Source organism: Euleptes europaea, chromosome 15 (assembly GCF_029931775.1).
Source record: "Euleptes europaea isolate rEulEur1 chromosome 15, rEulEur1.hap1, whole genome shotgun sequence".
NCBI classification, from domain to species: domain Eukaryota; kingdom Metazoa; phylum Chordata; class Lepidosauria; order Squamata; family Sphaerodactylidae; genus Euleptes; species Euleptes europaea.
In genome coordinates, this window is record NC_079326.1 from 19,387,108 (window position 1) to 19,411,202 (window position 24,095).

Sequence of the window (24,095 nt, forward strand, 5' to 3'; positions counted from 1 at the left end):
GCGTAGCTGTCCATCTGCACGCCAGAGTTGCTCCTTCTCCGCATGGTCGGGGCTGGATTCTACAGCAGGCTCCTGCTACTTCCTGCAGGGATGAAATGAGGACACACTGGCTAAGAACTCCCCCCTCCACATGCATTCTGGCCCTGCCCCCTTTAACACCTCCATTGTCAGCACTTCTGCCCCCAGCCCTCTTGTAGTACAGAGGGAATACGTTTCTCCATGGCCTGGGTGGGAAAGTGTTAATACAGTTTCTTGGGCAGTCCTAGCAGTTCCATAGCTAACGACTCTTCTGCAAGGGGGAAAAAAGGTTCCTTTTCTCGGCAAAACAAACTCACATCCGCCTTGAATAGAGGCTATTCCTGTCCGTGGGAGGGGGCGGATCAACAGTCTTAGACCCTTCTGAGCTAGAGATCTGCCAGGACCCACAAAGGGCCAGACCAAATGATTTTGCGGGCCTTAAATGGCCCCCGGGCCTGACGTTCCCCACCCTTCTTTAGGCTCTGCAATATGCAGTTAGTACTGGTAATTTCAATCTACATGACAGAACTTAAAAAAAAAAAACTAAAATAAGAGTGCTACAGACAATTTGATATTTTTATTATGCTCCTGAAAGTATGACCAGCATACTACAGGAAGGAAATGTTGCCTGTACAAACGTCCTGGTATCCTTTCAACTGCTTTCCACTCTGCAACCCAACTCTCAACTCTTTGTTCCATTTTTATCTTTTTCTTATGATATGGCTTGAGAATTTTGGGTTTGGAGTTATTCTACTGACTGTAGTTACTTTCCCCCGCCCGCCCTTAACATATGCATACAAATCTCCCAACAAAACTGAATTCTCTCTTCTGAATGTAATGACAGTGTCAAGTAAACCCCCATCTCCTCAATATTCTTTCCTTGTTTAGATCCTTGTCTCAGACAAGGAGCACTGTGTACATTCATGTTTCAAGAGGATGTCATTCATTTTTCAAGAGGATGTCCACGTGGCAAGATCCCTCCCTACACAGCCACAAAGCTATAAGGATGGCTTCCCATGCAGATGACTATCATTATAGAGAACATTCATGAACTTATCTATAGCCATAAGGAACAGGCACTGGGGGGTATGGAGGCACAGATAGAATAGAATAGCATATTGTAAGGCTAACAATTGAAGTGAGAAAGGAGAACTTGTTATGGGGCTTTCATTTCTGGCGGCATCCCCTTGGAGAGAATAATTTGCAGTTTATCTTGCAAGAGCCTAGTGAAAATACACCAGGGAGAGAGTTTAAGAATCAATGGCCTAGCCCCGGGGTGTAGAACTCATTTGATAGGAGGGCTAGATATGACCTAAATGTCACTTGGTCGGGCCGGGCCATGTGTACCAAATCAAATAAATAAATAAATACCATAAAATGTAATGCCAGGTATCGGAGATAGAACTTTACAGAAGACACAAGCAAAGTCAATTAATGATATTATTTTTTACTTAAAATGCAAACAAGGCTACAAGAGTTCAGAATTCTCTCTTCCCCACCCACCCCAGTACTTCTCTGTGGATATATGATCACTAGGCAGAGATTTCATGGTGGGAAAGTGTGCCCAATTATCAGATTCCCCACTCCTCCACATGAAACCTGCTGGGTGAGCTTGGGCTAGTCACGGTTCTCTCAGCCCCACCTACCTCACAAGGTGAGGTTGTGGGGAGAGGAAAGGACGGCAGTTGTAAACCACTTTGAGACTCCTTAAGGTAGAGAAAAACGGGAGATAAAAATCAACTCTTCTTCTTCAAAGCAGCTCACATCATTCTCTCTTCCATTTTATCCTCACAACCACAGTGCTGACACTGAGAATCTGTGACTGACCAAGGTTACCCAGTAAACTCCCATGGCAGCGTGGGCATTCAAACCCATGTCTTCCCAATCCTAATCTGACAATAACCACCACACTGGATCTATTTAAACCTCCTTTCTTGTTGGTTCAAGTACACCAGCTCATAACCTACAATTCCCTGCTTCCAGACACCTGACCAAAATCTCAGTTCTGCCCAGGTGTGGAGTACCCAGTCAGTGCGTTTCTCCCATGCACTGCTTGGTTCAGGTTAAAAGAAAGATCTGTTTTCTATCTCCAGTCTCCCAATGAACTAGGGCAGAACAGTTAATTCCTGGATTTCATCCGGAACACTGACTGAAATGGACCTAGGCACATTAGATTTTATTTTGGAGCAGCCATAACTAAATCGCCCTGACCTGGATGGCCCAGGCAAGCCTGATCTCGTCAGATCTCAGAAGCTAAGCAGGGTCAGTCCTGGTTAGTATTTGGATGGGAGACCTCCAAGGAATACCAGGGTTGTTGTGCAGAGGAAGGCACTGGCAAGCCACCTCTGTTAGTCTCTTGCCATGAAAACCCCAAAAAGGGGTCGCCATAAGTCGGCTGCGACTTGACGGCACTTTACACACACATATAACTAAATCAGGGTAATAGGAAATTCCCCAGCAGCCCGGTTTGCTTCACTGGAACAAAGCTGGGCTCTGCTGTCCTGTGTGAAGAGCCTTCATGCACTCTCATGCCACTCTTGTTTAACAGCTACCCATTTGATCAAAAGACAGGCACCCTTATCACTTAGGAGCTATCAGAATGAAAAAAAGGTGGGTTTTATTTCAGTCTTGTGATCCTGAATCCAGGACAGCAGCTGTTACAGATTACTAACTGGAGCTCTCCAGCTATTACAACTGATCTCCAGCTGATAGAGATCAGTTTCCCCGGAGAAAATAGCCGCTTTGGCAATTGGACTCTATGGCATTGAAGTCCCTCCCCTCCCCAAACTCTGCCCTCCTCAGGCTCTGCCCCAAAAACCTCCCGCCGGTGGGGAAGAGGGACTGGCGACCCTATAAGGCAGGCGCTTGAGAGCCAGCCAAGAGGCAGCACAACAACAGTGGCGCCTGGCCCCAGAGATCGAGTGAGGAACCAGCAGCAACATCTAGCGGCCAGATGGAGCATAGCGGTGGCAGCTGTCCACAAAGGGGGAAAAGGGGCTAAGAAACTCAGATTCCTGGGTAGTGTTCTTCGGGAAGAAGATATTTGTTTATCCCTGCCTCAGCTGGCTCGCGGGCCGGATGAGAGTGCTCAAGGGGGCGGATCCTGGCCACGGGCCTTATGTTTGACACCTCTGGCTTAGTCAGTCTTCATTGCAGCCAGCATGAATAACTGACATCTGGGAAAAATCAAGTCCAGCAGTATGCCACTACAGCTGCAAACTACACACCTAGGACATTGCCACACCCGTGGGATGCATGTGTAAGGCATGGGGTGAATTGCAAAGTGTGAGAGTAGAGGGAAATCTATGTTTAATTTGTTCTGCAACATGCTTTCCCCAAAACCTTTCAGCATGAATCAGTAGTCTGTGACTTTGTTGTTTATTAGGATGTAGGATCCAATAAAGGATATCTTCCAGAGACATTACTAGCTCTGTAAGGGAAAAGGTAATTGAATTTGATTGATTCCAGTTGGATTAGCTGAACATACAACTCTTTTTGGATCCTGGATTTATTGGTAATAAATCGGAAGTGATCAGCTGTTATTTATAAGCCACTTAGCAGCTTAAGTACAACCAGAGACGGACACAAGGAATGTTTTTAAAAAACGACACCAGTGTTTCTGGGAAGATTCTGGTGTTTGGTATTCTGAGCCATTCTGTCAGCTAAGCTGCCTACCGTGCTTTTTCATCAACTGGAAGGTTTCACACAGCTTAACATGGAGACTTCTCAATTTCTACTGTCACCTTTGTTTCAGAGGAATAAATGATCTGTTATACAAGCTCATCACAAAACAACAAAGTACCATTTGCTCAAACTGAAATTTCCAAAGCTCTACGATTTGCGCAGACCACTGCATCTACATCTTTTTTACTGCTGATGCCTCCCGAAAAATCATGAAGGTGCAGTTGTCCTAATTAGGCAGAAAGGTGGGATACAAACTTTTTAAATTAATTGAGCATAAATATACTGGTGCTTCCTGCTGTCATAATTCAGATGAGATGCTAGGAGCTGGGGAACATCTAAAAAGCAGGCCAGGTAATAAATAATGGTGCAAAATCCAGAATTCAGATTTTAACAAAGTACATTGCCTCCCAGTGTTCAATGACTCAAGAGTTATGAAATTAGTCTTCAAGTTGCAATTCTAGATAAGAATGGTGACAATGTAGAGTTGGCAGAGATTGTGGCCCACAAGAATGCTGGGATTTTTAGAAAAAAAATGGACCCCCCCCCACTTGTATTAGGATCAACCAAAATGCAGAGTGTGTGGAATGAGCTCAAGTGGAAAAATACACAGGATGAGCCAGGAGTACATGCTAAGAAGTGATGAGAGAAAATGTAGTTTTCAGCAAAACCACAATCAACTGCTTGAAAATGAAGCAATTCTGCCAAAGGTCTCATTACCATGTTAAAAAGCAAGCATATTAGGAGAACTAATATGATAATCATCATACACACAACATATTATGGGATAGCAACAGCTTGTGCGCATGTGTAAGGTTGTACGCTGAGTATAACCAATTAGATGTTCCATATGTAGTGTTATCCGTATTAGGTTGTATGTTGGTAGGCGCCCCGACGTATATAAGAAAGTGGCAGCCATGGAGTCGGAGCTTCTGCTCTTTGCTAATTCGGCAGATGCCTATTTGTGATCAAAATAAACTTTTATACCATTTCACCCTTGGTGTGGTTTATTGGACCTAGTGGCACCAAACCCTGATCTTGCTACCTTACGTTTTGGTAAGAAAATGCCCATGCACATACTCTGAACACTGCAATGGATTGAGCAAGGAATCCAAAAGAAAAGTGCAAACATGCAATTCTTCTGTCTGTATATGCCCTAAGCTAAGTAATGTTATTCCAAAGCAAGCTCCTTCATTTGGCGGTTACAGCGGTTCTAAAAGGTTCCCAGTACTTTGGCGTCTTTGTTTAGGCCTGCAGTCCCCCACGTGGCACTGGCTGCCTTCAGCAGGAGTCCAGGTAAGAGCTCCATCTGCCTGGATGGAATTAGCAAAAAAAGAGACCCTCCCCTCTGTGCCAAAGGGCTTTATTATCTCTGCTTTTCCTGAAGTCTTGAGTTTCGTGAAGTCTTCAGTTTTCCTGAAGAGCTTACTTTCTGGAACCTTAAGTCTTCCAAATCTCTTGCTAGATATTAGGGTTTTTTCAGCTGATGGATCGAGCTGAACACTTGTCTCTGGCCAGGACTGGTCTTATCATTTCTAAAGCTTGGTCGGAAGAGGCTGGGGAGCAGTTGACTTCTCCCCGCCCCCGGGTTCTCTGCCAATAGACAGAACAACTTTAAAATTCAAGCTGAAGGTTTTGTACAGTATTAACTTCCAAAGTAAACCCCATTTCTCCACCATGTCAAAAAGGGAATTAGAACATCCTAGCACACTGTAGCTCCAGAACATTACTCTGCTATTTGCAATGGAAGCAAATCTTTACTCACAAGAAATCAGGAAGGGCAGGCAGCACAGCCAGGGAGAGTAGAAAATATCCTGTTGCAACTGCCCTGACCCTTTAAAGCCTGTGTAGTATAGAGGGCGCCATGAGTCGGAAGCGACTTGATGGCACTTAACACACACACAGTATAGAAGTTAAAGTTTTGGACTAGAGGATCTGGGAGACCCAGGTTCAAATCCTGTTCTGCCATGAAACCTCACTGGGACCTTGGGCCAGTTACACACTCTTAGCCTCACCGAAGAGCCTCACATACTCTTAGCCTCATCTAAGAAGGAGTGTAGTGCAGTGGTTAAGAGCGGTGGACTCTGATCTGGAGAACCGGGTTTGATTCCCCACTCCTCCACATGAAGCCAGCTGGGCTAGTCACAGCTCTTAGAGCTCTCTCTGCCCCACCTACCTCACAGGGTGGTGTCTAGTGGGGAGGGGACGGGAAGGAGATTGTAAGCCGGTTTGATTCTTCCTTAAGTGGTAGAGAAAGTCGGCATATAAAAACCAACTCTTGTTTTTCTACTCCACATAGTTGTTGTGAAGATGAAATGGAGGACAGGAGAACAGTATACACTGCTTTGGGTCCTCATTGGCAAGAAGGCAGCATGAGTAGGGAGGACAGAAAATATGTCCCGCTTTACAGAAGTAAGGGGGCTTAAGAATTTCTTTAAGCTACCAGAGCCAGTGTGGTGTAGCAGGTAGAATGTCACACAAGGATCTGGGTTTGAATCCCACCTGTGCCATGGAGGATTGCTACTTATCCTTGGGTTACTAATAAGAACATAAGAAAGGCCCTGCTGGTTCAGACCAAGGCCCATCAAGTCCAGCAGTCTGTTCACACAGTGGCCAACCAGGTGCCTCTAGGAAGCCACACACAAGACAACTGCAGCAGCATTATCCTGCCTGTGTTCCACAGCACCTAATATAATAGGCATGCTCCTCTGATCCTGGAGAAAATAGGTATGCATCATGACTAGTATCCATTTTAACTAGTAGCCATGAACCTCCCCTTCAGTGTTCAAACTACCGTTACATTCTCAAGAGATGGTCACCCTTGGGTAAACCAGTCTTACAGTTAAAAGCCAGCATTTGGTCAGGTCATAAACTTAGAGCAGGGGTGGGGAACCTTTTTTCTGCCAAGGGCCATGTGGATATTTATAACATCATTCGTGGGCCATACAAAATTATCAACTTAAAAATTAGCCTGCTATAGTTGGTCAATTATTTAGCCAAGAGGCACGACCAGAGACGGCTCTCTGCCATGTAGAGCGACTCACTTTTGAGCAGATCGCCAGTCTTAGATCCTTCTGAGCTAGAGATCTGCCAGGACCCATGAAGGGCCAGACAAAATGATTTCATGGGCCTTATATGGCCCCCGGGCCTGACGTTCCCCACCCCTGACTTAGAGCAACATCCTACATCCTGATTTTACCTAAGTGTGAAGGGTAACACGGGAAGGAGGGGGGGATTCCGATATCAATGAAGAAGAGCGTTGCATTTCAAAGCGATCTGCCTTGAGCTGCCATCAGCTAGGTCAGATGGGATTGGTGGGGGAGTCTCGGTCATCTTCCAGAATCACCTTTGGAATCCCGTCCTTGATTGGCAGGTGAATCGGGATAAGTGAAAGCATCAGGTGGGAGGTGCTGCAAGAATGGTTTCAGACCCATTGCTGTTCCGATGCTATCGAGGGTCAGTGGTCCAGTTTCCTACAAAGGAGTCTATAACCATCTGAAGCAGGGAGAGTAACAATGCTTGACCCTCGATAGCATCGGGAACAGCAATGGGTCTGAAACCATCTTGAAGTGTCTCCCACCTGATGCTTTAACTTATCCCGATTCACCTGCCTTCATGCATGTAAGTGTATGCTAGCAAGTTAGACTTTGTTATTTTAATGCACCCCCTTGCTTGCCTCATATTTAAGCCTGAACCTTTGCTTTTCATTGGTGTGTTCTACTGTGTGCATAAGAGTCCAAACCCAGCCTGGATCAAGATACCACAAGGGGATTTATCCAGGGTCCCCGGTCCAAGACAGAGGAATTTAATCACCCAGGTGGGTTGGAAGACCGTTTCTTCGCATACATATTGCAAGCACAACGAACTATGGGATTAGTGAATTGTCACATCTTAGCTCCTGAATGAGACAAATTCTAACACAGGGAATAAAAAGGACACCTTATAGGTAGGAGCTTTATTGCAACCTGTGTTTACAGTTTAGTACGTTCAAACTGAGTCCATCATTTCTCGTCTGCTTCTCAAAATAATCCTTGTGCAACTGGCTACTTTCCAAGTCTCTTGCGTGAGAGCTATAGTTTTGTCATCATGTGTTAAAAAAAGAAAACTCATCCTTATTACACAACTAGGAATATTATTAAAATTCAAGTGTTCAGAAACTTCCTAAAGCACAACATGATAATATTATTCTCAATTTCATCAAGTATGTTCTCATTAAAAAGATGACATGGTCTACAACAGAATCCAGGTCAGTTAAAATACTTGACTTTAAGATGTTAGTAATATGTGAGTTGAACATTTGTCACTGTGGCACTTTAGTCGATTAGACATCTTTCCATTATGCTGGGTATGAGGTTGTTGAGAGCAAGGACCGAGGTTGCAAACTCAAGACTCCTTAAGGTGTTAGGCGTTTGGGATCACGCGGGAACATGGAGGTTTGCCGGACATTGTGCAAGCCAAGATACAGCATGGTGACTCTTTCCAATCCTGTAAAAATTAAATTTCAATCCAGTCAGCTAAAAGACTGAGTTGTGTGCACACTTCTACAGAGACACTCAATAACAGAAAGGTACACCATTAAACAACCACAGCACTAAACCTAAACACTAAATTTATGATCTCCTGGGATTCTGAACATGGTCTCAAGAAGAAGCGCCGCACAGTGCTCTGCTCATGATTTGTACCACACTTGCCAAAAGACTGGCAACCATTGTCTTTACTGAGCTTCACGGCACAAAGTGGCACGAACATTGGCTCCTATGGCACTTCGGCTCCCTCTTCAGGATTGCATGATTAGAGTAGCATCACCCCAAAAAACAACAGCAACAACACTGAGTATAAAACTTATAGGCTTTTGAATAAAGGTAACAAATTATTTTCAAAAAGAAAATTGACTCATTTTCTCAATACTCTATATCCCACTGATGAGAAGTGGAAAGCTAATGAGTGGGCTTCCAAAACAGCTTTCTTTATAAGTCTTCAAAGATAAGTAGCTTAGAACTTTGATCACACACACGCCCCCTGTGAAACCTATGTTCCGAAATACTGCAGTCATCATAATGCTGCCTCTCTATCAGATGTTAAACTAGAGCTAGAACAGATCTTAGAAAGCAGCTACATTACCTATTCCGCCACCTGCATGGGGAGGCGCACCAAAACGGAAGGAATCGATGTAGGCTTTAATTTTCTCTAAATCTGAAAAAGAAATAATTTTATTTTACGACTGGTCTAATTCTCACTAGAAGCATTTTAAGCTTTTTGTACATATGTAACGATATTTTGTAACGGCCTATGGCTAAACAAATAAATCTCTCACTAGAAGCATAGTTATGAAAAAAAAAAAGAATCTTATACAGAGGAAGGAATCCAAATAATCCCAAAGCTAAAGCTGTTTCTGGTCACCTCCCCACAAAGCTGAGCATTTGGTACTGGCAGGCCAATACCTTGTAGGAAGAACAGCCTGTAATGGCTTTTCTCAAAATTAACTGGAGATGTGTGCTGCAGCGTTGGCATGGGAAATGCTCACTACTTCAAAGAACCCCCAGAAGAACGAAAAGAACAGCAGGCTACTGCTTAGATGGTGGTAACCTTGCTCTTTTCCTCTTCTGTGGAATGACAGTCTAGCTAAGGGGAATAAATACATTTTGATCTCCCTCCAGGGACTAACAGCTGCACATTTACCAAGCGAAAAAAATTACCATCTGGAAAAGCCTGAATGTAGCCAAATTCGCTTTCTGCGCCCCCCCTGCGCATAAACCCATATGGCCACGTAACCCTATCAATCACACCCATTTATCGGAACAGCTTTTGATAGCCCCTCGATGATTAGGATGGATGAGGCTGTACTGTAATCGACGTGAGACTGATACATAGGCGCTGCACAAAATGGAAACGTACGACTTGGAAGAAAATTCTCTGAAACAATTTACTTGCGGCAAGTTGCTTCGGTGGCTGAACGCCCGTTAAGGCTCTTGCCGGACAGAGAAGCAGCTGTTTGAACAAAGCGATGGCTCCCTTCAGTCTCAGCAGACAAGTCACTTTGCAGGATCCAAGTTCAGAAACAGCCTTGTGCAGACTGCCCCCACCCCAATTATTTTTATCTTTATACCCCATTTTAGCAAACGAACAAAATCAAACTCACTTGCAACATAACCAGTGAAGCTATTGAAGGCAACAATTCTTCAGCATTAAAAACAAAAATCAATCAAGGAAAGCATCACAAAACAGGATGCATTTCCCCACAGGCCTAAGGCACAAAGCCCCAGGGAACGAACAAGATAGTTATAGCTTTTACTAAATGGCTCACAACAGTGTAGCTTTCCTTTGGGATGAAGTACCCACCCATGAGACTGCTACCAAAATAGCCCTTGACCTAGTACTCAAAGATGAAGGCATCCAAAGAAGGGCTTCATGTAGTCATTTTAAATTTTCAGGGATGAAGAATGAATCTGTTTTATGCTTTATGCATGTGTACACCTATGTACTGTATCAGGCACATGGGGAGGCACATGCAATGGCCTGCTACCCCAGTCTTTAATCCTTTATTTTATGTTATTTGTTGCAAGCCACTTTGGGTTTCTACTTGGGATGAAAGGCAGGATGTAAGCGAGTTATTGAAACTAAATGAGTATTTTGAGAACTGGGTTGTGCAAACGAGGGCATGAAGTCCAAGACCACATCTAAACTGTGTTCCTCCCTCCTGGCATGAGACTCAGTTGGGCTCAGGGGACCACATGGATTGGATCAATATCAGAACTTGCTAATTCTTTTCCTTCTGCAGCACAGAAGTTGCAAAATGGGGGAAGGCTATTTATGTCTATCAAAGTTCTAGCACTGTTACATTCCATATTGGATAAAGTGCCCTGTTAAAGAAGACATTAGGTGAACAAAAAAAATTCCCCACCAAAACACTCACACAACCCCAAAAGAAAAGAAAACCTCAACAAATATAAGAACGATTCGTGAACTAAAAAATGAGGTCTAACATGTTCTTGCAAGTAATAGTCTTAGCTGTTATATTGCCCTTTAGAATTATCAAATAGCTTAATGCTCTTTACGCTGAGATAATCCTAACAACCACCCTAACCCTAATAAGGAAGGTCAATAATGAGTTTGGGGTCAGGAAGCAATTTTCCTCCAGACCAGATCAGCTAGGGATCCTAAAGGGGTTTTGTTGCCATCTGCTGGGCATAGTTTAAGGGTAACTGGGGGTGGGGAGGTAGCTGTGAATTTCCTATATTGTGCGGGGGGGGGGGGGGTTGGGGTTGGACTAGATGACCCTGGTGATCCCTTCCAACTCTATGATTCTACGTGTGGATGGGAAGCTGTAGCTGAGAGAAAAAGCATCTAGTGAATTCAAGGGAGTGAGAAAATTCAGGCCTCAAACTTCTTATCTGCACCGTAGCCATTCAGCTGCCATACTACACCAGGTCTCCACATTGCAGTCTAAAGGCGTTGCACACGAGTATTGTTTAAACATTTGGCTTAGCATGAGAACCCTCAAGCCCCTACAGCTGCACATTTAAGTCAAGACTTCTGTTACCCCCTTCAACCGCACTGCCGCCATGTGCCCTGACCTTGCATTATGAAATCTGATTGGTACCCTCTTACTGTGGACATAGAACTAAAGCATTACCAATGCCATGATGCAGAGCCCTCTCAGTCAGCAGCTGCGGATCGTGAACTCGCTGAGCTCCGGACAAGATCTCTTCTCCTCTCATGAACATGTCATAAGAATTGGAGATTTTCTGAAAAGAGAAGTTTATGTATTTAAAACGTTTATTAGCCCCCTTTCCACCTCACAGGAACTTGAGGTGGCTTACGGCATAAAAATAAAATGCATTAAAACCGCTTCTTAAAAATCAATGGTTTAAAATGGTCGGTAGGCAGTAGAAGTAATCAAATGCCGTCATGAACGTCACTGTCTTCAGTTGCCTCCTAAAGAACAAGAGTGAGGGGGGTTCCAGGTGCACCTCCCTGGGGAGGTTGTTCCAGAACCACTGGGAAAGCCCTCTCTCGTGTACCCACCCAGATGGGCTGCTTTGGTCGATGGGTCAGGCAAGCAGGCCTCTCGCTGTGACCTTAGTTCCCAGGCAGGAAGGTGTATCTTAGTAGCTAGCAATGGAGAAGTAAGTGGATGGCTACCTGGCAGGTCACACGTAGGGATGTACACATCTTTGTTGGACATCCTTGTTAGTCAGCTTGCTATTTGATTTTTGCATAACCTCACTCCCTTACATTTTGAGGTTGGCTCCGCCTCCAGGGGCGTCCATTTTGAGGTTGCGCCCACCACCCTCTGCCAGAATTCCAAAGGTGCCCACGGGGTTAAAAAGGTTGGGGACCCCTGCTTTAGTCCAACCCTGTTCTCCCTTCCCTACTGGAAGTAAACCTGTGCACGTGTAACTGAAATCAACACATATTGTTCACCCTTGGTCTGCTCCCCAGCAATGTTGGGTCTCAAGAATTTAACTGACAATATTCCCCATTATTTTCATACTTTGGACATCCCATCCCTCCACAGAGCCTTCTCTCTCGCTAGGGTTAATGCCTTTCCTTCAAGGATGCTATATGGAAGGTATCAACAAATACAAATCCAGGAAAGGATTTGTCCCTGTGATACCTATTCCCTGGACTCAATTGATCATATTCTGTTTGTCTGCCCTCTATATGAAACACCCCGTGTGAAATGGTTAAAAAATTGGCTTCTTTCCAAATATCACCTACCTACCCAGTAAAACGTCAATTTTTATTGAATGATTCAGATCCGGAGGTTACTATAGATGTTGCCAGTTTGCTAGTGGATGTGATGACAGTTCAAAAAGCCCAAAGTTTGTAATTTCTATTATTGGAATTTACTGGCCTATGTTTTTATCTTAATGACTGCATATTTTATGAACCTTCTGTAACAATTGTAATATTACTTATGCCATTAAAGATTTTTAAGTTAAGTTATCACATATTCTTCCCTCGCTTACATACACTAACTCCTCCCCCACTTTGTTGTCTTTGGTAGGGCCAGTTTTCTATTGTAAGAGGGAACTGTCAACTTGTGCTCTATATAATACACTGAAGGTGCTGTATGAATAATAAGAACTGCTTTGGTGGATCGGACCAGCACTATGAGGATCAACACTTTAAACACACACATACATAAACCTTTATTGGCATAACAACAACATTATGGCATACATTAGTACAAGCATCATGAAAAAAAATCATATCCTATCATAAACTTTAACGTTAAGTACACTGAAACATAGCCACAGTTCTTATCCTATATCACCATTCTCGGATCACTTTAAACAGCTCTTACCGTATAGTAGGTGCCAAAGTGAGCAGATAAAGTGGAGATAGTCCAAGAGGCTAGAGGGCTCTTAATGTTTATTCACTTTTCTGCAGGAAAATTTTCATCGCTGGAACTAATCTATTTACTTTTAGTTCATTAGCTGTTTTTCCAAATTGGCTGAATTTTTAATGCACTCCAATTAAGTATATAAAACACTGAAGATGAGAATTAACCCAACAGCTGCGACATTTACAACGTTTATAACAGAGGGCAGCATAAACACTTAACATATTAGAGTAGTATTCAGATAAGCACAGTGCGCACACCTTTCTACCCATCTCCCTTTATCTGATACTTCACTAGGGGCACAGGTTTTGTGCTCTTCGCCAGCTAGGGAAGGATAGCACAGGGTAATTAATGCCAGGGGGCAGGGCAGCTCCCCCCTCTCCAATCTTGCAGTGCCCCAGAAAGCCTCTTGAGAGTTACAATGGTGTTAGGCAGGAGAAGCAGAGAACCACAAACAACCAGAGCACGGCTCTTGCACTAGTGCTTGGAACGGAGATGGCTCCTAATACTGGGATGGGCCTAAAGTACTCTTAGTGGAGTTAGACTAATGGAACAGAAGAAGAAGAATTGGTTTTTATACCCCACTTTTCTCTACCTTTAAAGAGTCTCAAAGTGGCTTACAATCGCCTTTCCCTTCCCCTCTCCACAACAGACACCTTGTGAGGTAGGTGAGGCTGAGAGAGTTCGGAGAGAACTGTGACTAGTGCAAGATCACCCAGCAGGCTTCGTGTGGAGGAGCAGGGAAACCAACCCGGTTCTCCAGATTAGAGTTTGCAGCTCTTAACCACTACGGCATGGAGAACACTGTAATTGGAAAGGGGACCTTCAGAAACAGTTTGGAATGGGGAATTGTCGTCCCTCCCCCCCCTGGGGTGTGTGGAAGTGCCTTACATTGATGGAAAACAAGGATTGGATCCAATCCAGTGTCACGAGAAAAACAGTCCTACTAGCATTGGAACCTGAATATTTGACATTATAAAGCTGTCCTTCTGAACAGCAATGCACAGAATCACAGTACTTACACATATTCCGAGTGAGCCCCAGATCTGCCCCTAAGCAAAGCTAACTATATTAAGCAAGTACGCTGCAAGATGGCATCGCAAAGAGGAAAAATGCACATTTTACCAGAATAAGCCATACCCACTCAGCATTTGGTTTTATGGAGAACCTATGGCACAAAAATCAGCCCTAGGGATGTAGAAATGATCTACAAAGTTTAGTAGCATTTCGCTTTTTAAAAACTCTGCCAGTCACAGAAAGCTTTACATACCAGATTTGTCGGGTCTGGCATTGTATAGAAAGGCCTTACAGCCAGGGGATATTTGTCCAGAATGTAGAAGTCTGTGTCATACTGCAAAACAGCAGAAATAAAATCAATCCAAGGTAACTGAAGATGAAACACAAGTTTTTACATGATACATTTCAGTAGGGCTGATAACTGGTTTTTGTACAAAGCTTCAAGATCAGTGGCTGTCAATCCATTACTTTCCAACCTTCCTAAATGTTTATCATGCAGGCTCTAAGACAACAATATATCAGAGGAGATAAAAGCATAACCATGTTCTACATGAAAGACATTCTACAAAGATACACTACTGTTCTCTGTGACCAGCCTACTTACTCAAATGGTGTTTGGTATGAAAAATACGTTGCTGCTACTTTAAGGAGTGAAATTGCATGCCGGGAGGGGGGGGGGATTACCTTTTCTTTCACCAGACGGCCCAAGAGCTTTTCACTTGGTGTACTTAAAAAAAAAAAAAAAGCATTAGAGGACTTCTACTGCTCATGCCTCAGAGGTTACAAGAACTTACGCTGCTCCTCTCTAAATGTTAAACCATCTCAAAGGAGACTGCCACTTGCACTGTATTTCCCAGGAGTAGGAGGAAAAATTGTTTTCCCTCGGCCTATCCCGTTCTCCAGGATTGATCTGTCACATTGGATATACTACAAAGCTTGGCTGCAATCCTTCATCCACTTGTAAATGCTACAAATGTAAACACCAACGTTTCAGTCTGGTGAAACTGTTATACCATAAGAGTAAACGGTGTAGTTTTTTCTTTGCCAAGTTTCCTGCCAAGAATGCTTACTCCTAACGCTGCAATCCTATGTACACTTAACATGGACTTGAGACCCAGTGACTTCATGGGGCACCTTTGCAAAGTAAACAAGCATTTAAATGGTCAGCTCCATACCCCCCCCCCGCCCGAAAATTACTAACAAACTGAAGGGTCAGGTTTCTTAATCTTATGTGGAAGAAAAATCTAATCAGTAGGCTCTCAAGCACCTGTTGGTTAACTGGATGGGTCAAAACATTCGGTCAGTTAAACCAGATCACTCATTTGTTTAATGTTCCCAGAATGCATTACAGTAATCCCAGAGTGAATAAAAGGATTTTATTTAGTCTTTCACTAGATGGCACCTGACTGAGGGCAAGAGAAGCCACACTTCTGTTTGTTGCTGCTATGGGGGAGGATCAATCACCTCACTGATTCAGAAGGATTAAAGGAGGAAAGGGCTGTTGGTTTCATCATTTACTTAAAGCCACCAATACCAAGTCCACTCCCCATGCCTAGAAGGTAGAATTGTGCTCGGGGTCCTTTCTCCAGATGTTCAATGTGGTTCTCTGAAGGGGAGAGATGACTGCAACAGGGGCTTTTCATACATGACATTTTCTCTATTTCACATAAGCTCCATTGTTCTGTCTGTGTATAAATCTACGGCACTTCCTAAAGTCAGGACTGAGGCCTATGTGAGAGTCTGGCAAAGCACGAGTTCATTTTCAAGAGGTACAGACCAAACAAAGGTGGGAGGTTGTTTTATCTGCAGGAGATGACCCAAGCCAATCGCAATAATCGGGCCATACCTGAGGTCATCTTCGTCCCCCATCTCTACTCCAGCCTCCCGAAGCATGGCCAGAGCTTCCCGGTACTCCAGCCTCAGGGTTGGCTCCAGGAACTTAAATGGCTCACACGGAAACTGTTTGTTCACTGTCTGAATTTCAGTTTGGAACCTGCACGTGGAGAAAACATTTTTCTACAAATCAAGAACCCCCAAAAAGCAATATCATCCTTCACCACAAGGGTTCACTCTAGCACCAGGAAAAGACAAGCAGCTCCTTTTCTGACTTTTTGTACCAAAAAGAGGGAACAGTATTTATTATTTTTGACATCAGGCATGTTAAAAATGCACTATCCCCCCCTTCTTTTCTCACATAATAATTGAAGGATGTTATCTGTATGCATGAAATGTGAAAGACTATCCAGTGAGGAAAGAAGTGCCATGCTGTATCAGACCAAAGGTCCGCTTAATCCAGTATTCCATATCCAACAGTGGCTAGTCTGATGCCCAAGAGAAGCTTGCACACAAGACACATAGATAGCCATCCTCCATTTTTTATTTCAAGACGTAACACCTGTGAACAGAAACGTTCCTTCCTCAGCCACCATGGCTACAAGCCACTAACAGGCACAGCTATCTCTGTCTCCAATCTTATGCTATGGTAATTGTCATCAGAACGACTGGCGCTGAACTCCACTGGCTAACACATGTCCCTGTTCACCTATCAGTAGATTACCCAGAGTTCCACAGCTCTTAGGTACACAATGATTTGTCATTCTTTCCAACACACATAAGATGCTTGACCCTGCTGATTAATGGCAGTCAGATATTTAGCCGTTTCCACAAGATGTAGAAAGTTGAAGTTTGCTATGCGCACCGTCCAAGGCGTCCCTCACACATTAGCAGTCAACGCTCTACCAGATGGCAAGCCTGTCACAGAATGCAACGCTTTGGGACTTCCCCAATCCAAGCTATAGTCCACCAACACTTGCGTGGTATGGAGCTTCAATCGGAGATTGTACAACTTGTTGGGGTGTATAAAGACTTATTATTCTGGGGTGGCAAAGCCATGGCCCCATATCTCTTCAACATTACTTCACCCCAACTGTGATGGGCATTCTAGAGTATGATTTGATGCCCTCCCCTCGGCTGTTCTCCTAGGCAGATTCTTAAATCAATCTAGAGAGCTGAGAAAATGCTAATGTAACAGCGGGAGTGGAAGAGTCCTTGTCACACATTTTATTACACTGTGAATTGTATTTGGAATTTAGAAGATCCACAGTAGAACCCTGGTTACAACCATTTGGCCTTTTACATCAATCTATAACCAAAGAGAGTTTAATTATTCAATTTCTGCTCGAGGATAAAAATCCTGCTATATCCTATGATGTAGCTAAATTTTGTTGGAAGGCCATTACCAAAAGGAATGCTCAAAACAAAAAAGGTTATATTATTTGCGATGCATCAGATGATGAGTGATGGGGGAAGCATGGTATCATGTATTTTTGGGGGGATATTTAGTATTTTAATATGTTGATAAATGTATTTTAACTTGTCCATTTTAGGACATCTCATTTTATTCTCTCTTTTCATTTAATGCTAAATATGTAGCTGCATTATTTTGTAATTCTATGCTGGCCGTTGGCTGTAACAACAATAAACACCGTCTGTTAGTGGGGAAAAACAACAATGCCCAGTCCAACAAAGGATTTCAAGCGCTGGCCGGAAAACGTATCTGGACTTTCCAAAGCATAAGCTGTATTTGCTGAATAAACTGTTTATAGTCCTGACCCGATGGCAAGTATTTGGATGGGAGATCCAAGGAACACCAGGGTCGTGATGTGGAGGAAGGCAACGGCAAACTGCCTCTGAATGTCTCTTGCCTTGAAAACACCACAGCTGTGACTTGATGGCAGAAAAAAAAGCACTCTCACATCCCTTCAGTTTTACAGTAACCAGACTGACCAGTTTGATAAAAGAAAAGACAACTGAAGACTTCCAAAAAAATATGGGAATGCTATTTTGAATATGTTAAACAGAAAAGATAGATTGTTAGAGATAAAGATTAGTTTATAAAACTTACTATACAGGATAGAAGGAACTTATTTAAAAAAACAAAAAACGTTGACTATAAGAATAATGTCTAGGATATTTGAAATGAAGAGACAGACTCCCCGAAGGAGTACAAACTGTGTGAATGTGTGTATATGTAATTTTTGTGTTTTTTTCCTGAAAATGTTAATAAAATATCTTAAAAAAAAGTTTTACAGTAACAGGGGGAAAAGCCCCATTTACCTTTCTTGGAGTCCTTTGAATATCTGCACCATGGTGTCGGCAATCTCATCCACCACCTCGTGATAATGGTAATTAAATGCCATTTCAATATCCAGACCGACAAACTCCGTCAGATGTCGATGAGTATTTGAGTCTTCTGCTCTAAACACTAGAAAATAAAAATGTGACGTATCTTAAAGAAAGGAGTCTACCCGTGCAATTCAAGCGAAGGAAGAAAGCCTGTAGCACCTAGGTGCACTGTTGTGATCAGGCAGGACAGATCACACAAGAGAGGAGCTCTTTTCAAACATCATGATGGATAATATGATACAAACAATACCTCTCTGAACTTTCATGCTCACCTTTCCTTATCACACTTGTTCTACCAGTTACGAACCAGTTACAGAATAGAAGCCTAAGTACCAACCTCAGAAGTAAATTTTAAAAATCATGGCAACGCTGACAAACAAGAGGTAAAAAGACTGGTTTCAAACAGGGTACGGTTTGAAAACCAGATGGTACGCAGAAGTCAGGCAGCAGCCCTGCAGGCTTCAATGGGACATCAGCAAGACTTAGAATCATAGAGTTGGAAGGTACCACCAGGGTCATCTAGCCCAACCCCCTGCACAATGAAGGAATTTCACAACTACCTCCCCTGCATACCCCCAGTGACCCCTACTCCATGCCCAGAAGATGGCCAAAGATGCCCTCCTTCTCATGCTCTGCCTAAGGTCACAGAATCGGCATTGCTGACAGATGGCCATCTAGCCTCTGCTTAAAAACCTCCAGGGAAGGAGCACTTACCACCTCCCGAGGAAGCCTGTTCCACTGAGGAACCGCTCTGACTGTTAGAAATTTCTTCCTAATGTCTAGACGGAAATTCTTTTGATTTAATTTCAACCTGTTGGTTCTGGTCCGACCTTCTGGGGCAACAGAAAACAACTCGGCACCCTCCTCTATGTGACAGCCCTTCAAGTACTTGAAGGTGGTTCTCTGTAGCAACTGTTTTTGGATATTCATCAAGGCTTCAAGTGTTCATGACTTTCTACAGCCTGGGCTTGGGCACTAAGGCTTAAGCATTTTTGGTGGATTCAGACACCACGGTTCATGGCAGTGCTGTAGCGGCCTATCAGCGGCATGGGCCTCGAGTCACTGCCACACATGGGTTGCAGGGCTCAATTCCACCAAACAGCTCTGCAACTACAAAGCAAGACATTAAGTCAACAAGGGGATGCAAAGCTGCCTTAAATAGTTGGTGTATCTTGCAAACAGCTCCAGCTCAGGTAACCCAGAGCAGCACTGTGGGAGAGGGGCCACAGGCTCCACACCTCTTATGGTACTTATGAGCCAGGGACTCCACACTGGCGCCTGTATCCACAATCTCTGTCCTTTGATAAAAAAGGAATCTAGTCGGGGCGTGCATGTCCTGCGGCTCCTATATTCAGTGTGACACAAGTGTGCATGTGCTTCTACTATGTGAAGAGCTGCCTGGCCCTGGATAAGTTATGGTTCAGGGGCTTCGCTGGAGTTGGGAAAAGAGCAGAAAAAGCATATAACACTTCTACCACTAAAACAGAATCAATACATTCTAGCAATTAAAATAAGGCAGAGCTGGACGAAATCTACGCAATAGCCCAGGGAGCATGGGATCTTTATTGTCCAGAACCTTTCAGACTAGTTTTATATTAATCTTAGGAATATTTATGACTGGATTATTTTTGTAATGTTTTGTCATTTTACATATTGTCATTTTAGCCGTATTTTGTCTACATGCTCTATTATTTATCAACCAATTCTGCAATCCTGTTTTATCTGATGGTCTATGGCTGTATAATAATAAACTGAACTGAATCAATATATTGTGAAAATCAGAACATAAAAATGTGTTGCACAGTGTGTGTTGATTTCCAGAAATATATAAAATCATAGAGTTGGAAGGGACCACCAGGGTCATCTAGTCCAACCCACTGCACAATGCAGGAATTTCACAACTACCTCCCCCCCATACCCCTCAGAGACCCCTACTCCATGCCAAGAAGATGGCCAAGATGCCCTCCCTCTCATGAACTGCCTAAGGTCATAGAATCAGCATTGCTGACAGATGGCTGTGGTAAGAATTTTTAAACATATTACTTTGGGTTAAGAAGAACCAATTTTATTAATCTGTAGGTTATTAATCTGTAGCGTAAAAGCCATATGAAGACCTGACTTTTAGCTAACCCCAAGCTTCAACTAGGCCTCTGACCTCAAAGGATATAGGAAATTGCATTACTAAAGAGCTAATCAACCAAAAAGCACATTAGGTGCCCAAAAGAAATATGTTTAGAGTAACAAGGTCATTTAAAAAAAGCAGCAAGTTGTCTGCTTACGGCATTGTTTTTTTGTACGCTGGTCAACGAATAGAACAAACAGTATCAGAGACTCTGGAACTGAGTAACTAGTTCTGAGAACAAGATATTTCCAAAAGAGTAGTCAATTTGTGGAAAGCTCATCTCCGGGAAAATTTGTAAGGAGGGGCCGTTTTGAGACTCTGTCTCTCTTGGTTTAGCCTATAAAAGAGCCTCCAAGATGCCAGCCCGTTGTCCTTCCACGGAGAGACCACAGACCCATTGAGTGGTTGCCATCTCTGTCTCTCTCTTTGGAAGTGACCCAGAGGCCTCTGTAACTGTTTGTCTGTACATCAACTTGTGTGTGGGTATGTTAATTTCTGTCTTATATATTCAGTCAAGTATTTGCTTCTTTCTTTGCCTTATATTTCTCTTGTAAGTTTAATAAACTGGATGGTTCATTGTTATACGTCATGGTGTATTGTTTAAGAGTGCCTTGCATGTAAAAGGTCTGTCTTTCCTATCACATTCTCTGGCTTTGCTTTGGTGAGTAGCAGGCAGAGAGATTCCAATGTAAAAAGACCTAGGGAAGGGAAAGGGAAATTCTCTCCACAATGGCCATCTAGCCTCTGCTTAAAAACCTCCAGGGAAGGAGCACTTACCCCCTCCCGAGGAAGCCTGTTCCACTGAGGAACAGCTCTAACTGTTGGAAACTCTTTTAATTTAATTTCAACCTGTTGGTTCTGGTCCGACCTTCTGGGGCAACAGAAAACAACCCTGCACCATTCTCTATATGACAGCCCTTCAAGTACTTGAAGAAGGTTATCATATTCCCTCTCAGTCTTCTCTTCTTCAGGCTAAACCTCATAGGACTTGGTCTCCAGACCCCTCACCATCTTTGTTGCCCTCCTCTGGACACGTTCCAGCTTGTCTACATATTTCTTAAATTGAGGTGCCCAAAACTGAACACAGTACTCTAGGTGGGGTCTAACCAGAGCAGTGTAAAATGATACCATATATGAATAAACCTCCACTTTAGCAGGCCTGCAGTAAGCTAACTAGCCTACCAATCACTCCAGAGGCAGCTGCTGTATGATACTGGCCACTAGAGAGCAGCATTGCTCTCCTCCTAGTTCTGATTCCTGCTGACTATCATATTTGTTCCACTAGCAAAGCCCCGTTAAACTGCCATATGGATTAGCAGCCGTGGGTGTCGAAGTTTTGTTTGGCTTGCAGATTAGAAGGGAGAAGGACTCGCAAGCCTCACTACCTGCGCGGCTCCAACACTGAGCGCATCCTTGCTCCGGAATCACGGCTGCTGCATTAGTGACCAAGGCAAAACAAACAAGGCACTCTCACCTGGCCCAATGCAGAAAACCTTGTCGAAGTCAGCACAAATACACATCTGCTTGTAAAGCTGTGGGGACTGAGCCAGGTAGGCACTGCTTTTGAAGTAGGAGACAGTAAAGACATTGGCACCACCTTCACTGGCAGCTGAAAAGCAAAGGGTTCAAGCCGTTACTCATCAAGGGATAGCAAACTTAGAGAGGAGGCTGAAGTTGGTTCCTTATTCCCAGTTCGTTCCCTATTCCCAGTTCCTTATTCACATTTCCTAGTTCCTGAATGATTTTGAGGACATTTCAAAAGCTATGCACCCCAAGATATGGATTGGACCACCACATATCATACACCCCCACATTCAGGGGACTGTGCCCTTCCAGATGGCATATGCTGGGTCCTGGTCCAAAGTCCGGTTCTTGTGCCAGCGGCTCCCAAGTGAGGTGCCCCCAGGACCAAGGCACATGCAGACCCTGCACCCCAAAATAATCTTTGGACCACCCCAAATGACACATCCCCACACTCCAGAGACTGTCCCCTCCAAGAAGACATATAGCGGTGCCCGGTCCAAACACCGGTTCTGGTGCCATTGGCTTCTTTTTGGGTCCCCCCCCAGAAACCTGTATTGCAAAGAGGTTTTGAATAAGGAACTGGAGCTCTGCACCCCAAAATATGGATTGGACCACCACATATCATACACCCCCACATTCAGGGGACCGTGCCCTTCGAGATGGTGCATGCTAGGTCCTGGTTCAAAGTTCGGTTCTTGTGCCAGCGGCTCCCAAGTGGGGTGCCCCAGGACAGATGCCCATACAGGCACTGCACCCCAAAATAATCTTTGGACCACCCCAAATGACACATCCCCACACTCCAGAGACTGTCCCCTCCAAGAAGACATACAGCGGTGCCCGGTCCAAACACCGGTTCTGGTGCCATTGGCTTCTTTTTGGGTCCCCCCCCCAGAAACCTGTATTGCAAAGAGGTTTTGAATAAGGAACTGGAGCTCTGCACCCCAAAATATGGATTGGACCACCACATATCATACACCCCCACATTCAGGGGACTGTGCCCTTCGAGATGGCACATGCTGGGTCAAGGTCCAAACTTTGGTTCTTGTGCCAGCGGCTCCCAAGTGGGGTGACCCAGGACAGATGCCCATACAGACCCTGCACCCAAAAATAATCTTTGGACCACCCCAAATGATACATCACCACACTCCAGAGACTGTCCCCTCCAAGAAGACATACAGCGGTGCCCGGTCCAAACAGCGGTTCTGGTGCCATTGGCTTCTTTTGGGGTCCCCCCCCCAGAAACCTGTATTGCAAAGAGGTTTTGAATAAGGAACTGGAGCTCTGCACCCCAAAATATGGATTGGACCACCACATATCATACACCCCCACATTCAGGGGGCCGTGCCCTTCGAGATGGTGTATTCTGGGTCCTGGTCCAAACTTCGGTTCTTGTGCCAGCGGCTCCCAAGTGGGGTGCCCCCAGGACAGATGCCCATACAGACCCTGCACCCCAAAATAATCTTTGGACCACCCCAAATGACACATCCCCACACTCCAGAGACTGTCCCCTCCAAGAAGACATACAGCGGTGCCTGGTCCAAACAGCGGTTCTAGTGCCATTTGCTTCTTTTTGGGTCCCCCCCAGAAACCTGTATTGCAAAGAGGTTTTGAATAAGGAACTGGAGCTCTGCACCCCAAAATATGGATTGGACCACCACATATCATACACCCCCACATTCAGGGGACTGTGCCCTTCGAGATTACATATTCTGGGTCTTGGTCCAAAGTCCAGTTCTTGTGCCAGCGGCTCCCAAGTGGGGTGACCCAGGACATTTGCCCATACAGACCCTTCACCCCAAAATAATCTTTGGATCACCCCAAATGACACATCCCCACAATCCAGAGACTGTCCCCTCTAAGAAGACATACAGCGGTGCCCGGTCCAAACAGCGGTTCTGGTGCCATTTGCTGCTTTTTGGGTCCCCCCCCAGACACCTGTATTGCAAAGAGGTTTTGAATAAGGAACTGGAGCTCTGCACCCCAAAATATGAATTGGACCACCACATATCATACACCCCCACATTCAGGGGACTGTGCCCTTCGGGATGGCACATGCTGGGTCCTGGTCCAAAGTCTGGTTCTTGTGCCAGCGGCTCCCAAGTGGGGTGACCCAGGACAGATGCCTTTACACACACTGCACCCCAAAAAATCTTTGGAGCTCCCCAAATGACACATCCCCACACTCCAGAGACTGTCCCC

At 44.4% G+C, this 24,095-nt stretch overlaps 1 protein-coding gene across 1 annotated transcript in view; it reads right to left on the minus strand.

Annotated features, from left to right (window-relative positions):
* Positions 1 to 8,090: 8,090 nt before the first annotated feature.
* Positions 8,091 to 24,095, minus strand: part of DARS1 (aspartyl-tRNA synthetase 1) — a 67,196-nt gene continuing 51,191 nt past the window's right edge. Inside the window, exons 9-16 of the mRNA XM_056861103.1 lie at positions 21,847 to 21,981; positions 18,182 to 18,329; positions 15,912 to 16,058; positions 14,750 to 14,792; positions 14,319 to 14,399; positions 11,333 to 11,444; positions 8,821 to 8,892; positions 8,091 to 8,184 (exon numbers count right to left, since the gene is read on the minus strand). Coding sequence (XP_056717081.1) covers positions 8,093 to 8,184; positions 8,821 to 8,892; positions 11,333 to 11,444; positions 14,319 to 14,399; positions 14,750 to 14,792; positions 15,912 to 16,058; positions 18,182 to 18,329; positions 21,847 to 21,981 — 830 coding nt within the window. The 3' untranslated portion in view covers positions 8,091 to 8,092. The remainder of the gene's footprint in view (positions 8,185 to 8,820; positions 8,893 to 11,332; positions 11,445 to 14,318; positions 14,400 to 14,749; positions 14,793 to 15,911; positions 16,059 to 18,181; positions 18,330 to 21,846; positions 21,982 to 24,095) is intronic.